General features: G+C 35.7%; 1 protein-coding gene across 1 annotated transcript; it reads left to right on the forward strand.

The window, feature by feature from the left end:
* Positions 1 to 3,404, forward strand: LOC125786746 (uncharacterized). The gene is made up of 8 exons (XM_049470220.1): positions 1 to 304; positions 955 to 1,005; positions 1,781 to 1,987; positions 2,102 to 2,161; positions 2,308 to 2,352; positions 2,615 to 2,842; positions 3,004 to 3,060; positions 3,217 to 3,404. Exons 1-8 carry the CDS (start codon positions 272 to 274, stop codon positions 3,268 to 3,270), a joined length of 735 nt encoding a protein of 244 aa, XP_049326177.1. The 5' UTR covers positions 1 to 271; the 3' UTR covers positions 3,271 to 3,404.
* Positions 3,405 to 3,672: the final 268 nt, after the last annotated feature.

Here is a 3,672-nt window from a genome sequence, read left to right on the forward strand (position 1 = left end):
AATTCGGTTGTTTTCATTCTGTTGTTTTTGTGCTTCAGAACAGCAGCGACTTTCAGCGCGGAGACTCTCTACAGCTACAGCTTCACCTACAGACCAGTTTACTGATTTATTCTCACTGTTTATTATCTGTACTCTTTATAATTACTCATTAATTACTGTATTATCTATATTTTAATTCTTATTAACTGTCTTTTTCGCTTTTTCCCTTTTGTTTTTGTTTTTGTACAGGTTACAGGAGCCGGTGAGGGACACCGCCACCCCGCGGTCGAACATGGCGTCTCCGAGCAGAGTCCGCCCCCTGGAGGTCAGTAGAAAATAATTTACCCTTTCAGAGTTTATTTATTTATTTATTATTACTGATCTGGATTAATTACTCACTATTAAACTAAAGCAGGTCTGGGTGGTGGTTTTTAGGTGGGGGTTAAAGGTCATTTCTGAAGCGGTTTCTCTGAGTAAACACTGTAAAACCATAATATGAGCAGTTGACTAAGCTAAGCTAAACTAAGCTAAGCTAATCTAGACTAAACACATTATTATTAGTTATCATATTAACTTAACTATATTTAATTACTGTAGATAACAGGCTTTGAAGTTGTTTTATCTGTTTGGGAGCTGCACAGGTTGGTTTATGTGCTCAAAATATTATTAAATAAGCTGATAATATAGTGTCCACTGCTTTCCATGTTTCTGAAGAGAATTTAAAGCAATAAATTAAATGCACAGCCTCGTTTAATGATCATTAGAGCAGTAAAAAAGCTCTAAATTACTTTATAAAGATAATATAGTTAGATATGTAGGTCTTGTAAAGTTTTTCTTGTAAAGTTGGCTTTTCTGATATAAAAAAGTATAATGTAATATATAATATATTGGATACACATACTGTATTTGCATATTCATGCTGATATATTATAGATAATGGTTGTAATATATTGTATATGTATATTTCGATTGCAGGTGCGTTCTGACCGTTCGGAGAACTCCACCATCCGTCCCCCGGCTTTTGGCGTGAGTTCCCATTAAACTGTTATTATTGCTTGTTAAATATTAAACCACATTACTGCTGCACAGTGGAAGAGCACGAAGAAATAGTGTAGTATAGTATCATATAGTATAGTAAAGCATGTGTTTTTTGGTGCAGCCATAGACTGAGAGCTTAATCTCAGTTTAAGCTGTTAAAAGTTCATTCTCTGAACAAGTAAAATAAGTACACTAAGTGTAAGTACTTAAAAGAGTACAAAGCTTGTATCTGGGTCTGTACCTTATATTGAGTATCTTTCAGTGAAAGTCCTTATTTGGACTCATCTTTTTTTGTGCCACATATAAACATATAAACATATAAACATTATCATGTGTATATATATAATCAACTGAATATGTGTCAAGAACTTGATCCAAAATTGTCTGGCTTTCAAATAAAAAAAATGCAGTTAAAATATATATATTTATGTTTATCAGTGCAGTGATACAGAAAACTGAATGTACCTTTTGGCTGGTTAAATGGTACAAATCTGTACTTATTGCTGTTAGGAAAAAGTTTGTACTTCAGAGGGAACAAATCTGACCCTGTAAAAACCAATATTATATCTTTGAGGGTAATTTGAGAACAAAAAAGTACATATATCATACCTCTGTTTTTTAGAGTGAATAATAACGTGTTTCTGGTAGTAATTCTGATAATTCCTGTTCAGGACAGTCCTGAGTGTTTATAATAAATAATTTATCTTTTTATTTTGCCGCTGTTTGTTTAGATTTGTTTCTGTTGGACTCTTTTTTTGGACAGTGCCGAAAGGCTTGGGTGAAACGCATCATACGCACGGTGCCCACCTCCCGCCCACAGCCTGCAGCAATCCCCAGCACCCCTCCCCCCACCGTCACGACCCCATCCTTCCCTCGGTACAGCCGCCGTAAGGTCCTGGTGCCGATCCCTGTGGCAGAGCTGGACTTTGTTGGACCAGAGCCTGAGCTCATCCCAGGTGCAGCTGCACAGGTAAGAGTTTACAGTTAATCCAGTATCATCTCCATCTCTCTGCCTCCTTAAAACCACTGAAGATCTGCAGAGCTTTAGAAAACCTGCTAATTCCTTCCTCTCTGATTCTTCTAGGCTTTGGCCGACCCTGTCTGGGAGGTGGAGGACCTCGACGATGAGGTGGAGATGTCGAAGGTGAGCGCTCAGTGTTATTTAACCCAATTTAACTACATTTCATAGAAAATTCTCAAATTTTAGACCAAATTCACATTTTACAACACTCAAAAAGAAAACTAGAGATGGATCAGTATGAATTAAAGTATGTATTTGTTTTGTTTCAGGAGGAGTCAGACGTCTCTAGCGTCTACACTTCACCTTTTTCTTCTGTGAGTCTCTATTAAACTCTTACACACCTACATCAGACCAGTTTAGGCTTTTTTAAAACATAATGTGCATAATCTTTATGTGCAATGCAGGTTTTTCATTTAATTGTATGATTAATTATCGTTTATATTGTTAATACTAATATAGTTTGTTATCTCTTTCTGTTTCTGTGTTCCTTGCTGTCCTTTTCCTGCTGTATCTGTGTGAATTTCACTACTGTGGGACTAATAAAGGACTATCTTATCTAATCTTTTTATTGGACAGTGCTCAGAATCTTCAGTGGAGGACCTCACCATCACCGTCTTCCCACCAGAGCTAACCGGCCAGGGAGTCACTGCACCTTCACCCACCATCAGAACACAGAGCAGATTCCTGAAAAGATTCACCACCAACTTTTGGACCTCTGTGTTTTCTCGTTTCAGGTCCCGTGCTCGAGTCTCGGTGCTGGTTGGGGAGGCGGACCCAGGTCTGGAGGCGGAGCCGGCTGCACAGGTAAGAGTTTGTTCCAGTATCTTCAATATGTGTCTCATTTAATAATAATGATGTTATCTGATGGTATAAAAGCGTTCTCTGTTTTCTGCAGTGAAATGATTAATAAAGTGTCTGCAATTCTACATTAAACCCCTTTACTTCTTTATCTCTGCTTCTTGTAGGACGTGCAGGACCTGGAAGAGCGAAGGGACGCGGTGGAGACCCCTCCCAAAAGAAAGGTCAGAGTTCAATTTAATCTAAAGCAACACACAAAACACATACCACTATAAATCTATATATAAAGAGACATTTTAATGATTCTCTGATTTATTATAGTAATGATTTTTACTCCAAGTCTTAATTTATTCTGTTTTCTTCTGATCTTTTCCACACAGGGAGGAAGGAGGAAGCTGTTCCTGAGCTGCTTCAGGGGGTCAGAGAGGGATTAATTAGATTGATAGATTTAAATATTTATACCTATTAATTAGATTGATTGTAAATAGATTAATAGATTTGTAGGCATTAATTAGAGTAATTGTAGTTAGATTAGTATATGTATAGGCATTAATTAGTTGATAGGTATATAGATTTAAATATTCATAGGCATTAATTAAATCCATAGTTTTATAGGCATTCATTAGATTGATTGTAGATATATTATTATATTTATAGTAGGCATTCATTAGATTTATTGTAGATTTATTATTATATTTATACTAGGCATTAATTAGATTCATATATTTATAGGCATTAATTTCATTGATTGTAGATATATTATTATATTTATAGTGGGCATTAATTAGATTGATTGTAGATATTATATTATTATTATTATTATTTTATTTATAAGC

Source organism: Astyanax mexicanus, chromosome 22 (assembly GCF_023375975.1).
Source record: "Astyanax mexicanus isolate ESR-SI-001 chromosome 22, AstMex3_surface, whole genome shotgun sequence".
Lineage (NCBI taxonomy): Eukaryota > Metazoa > Chordata > Actinopteri > Characiformes > Acestrorhamphidae > Astyanax > Astyanax mexicanus.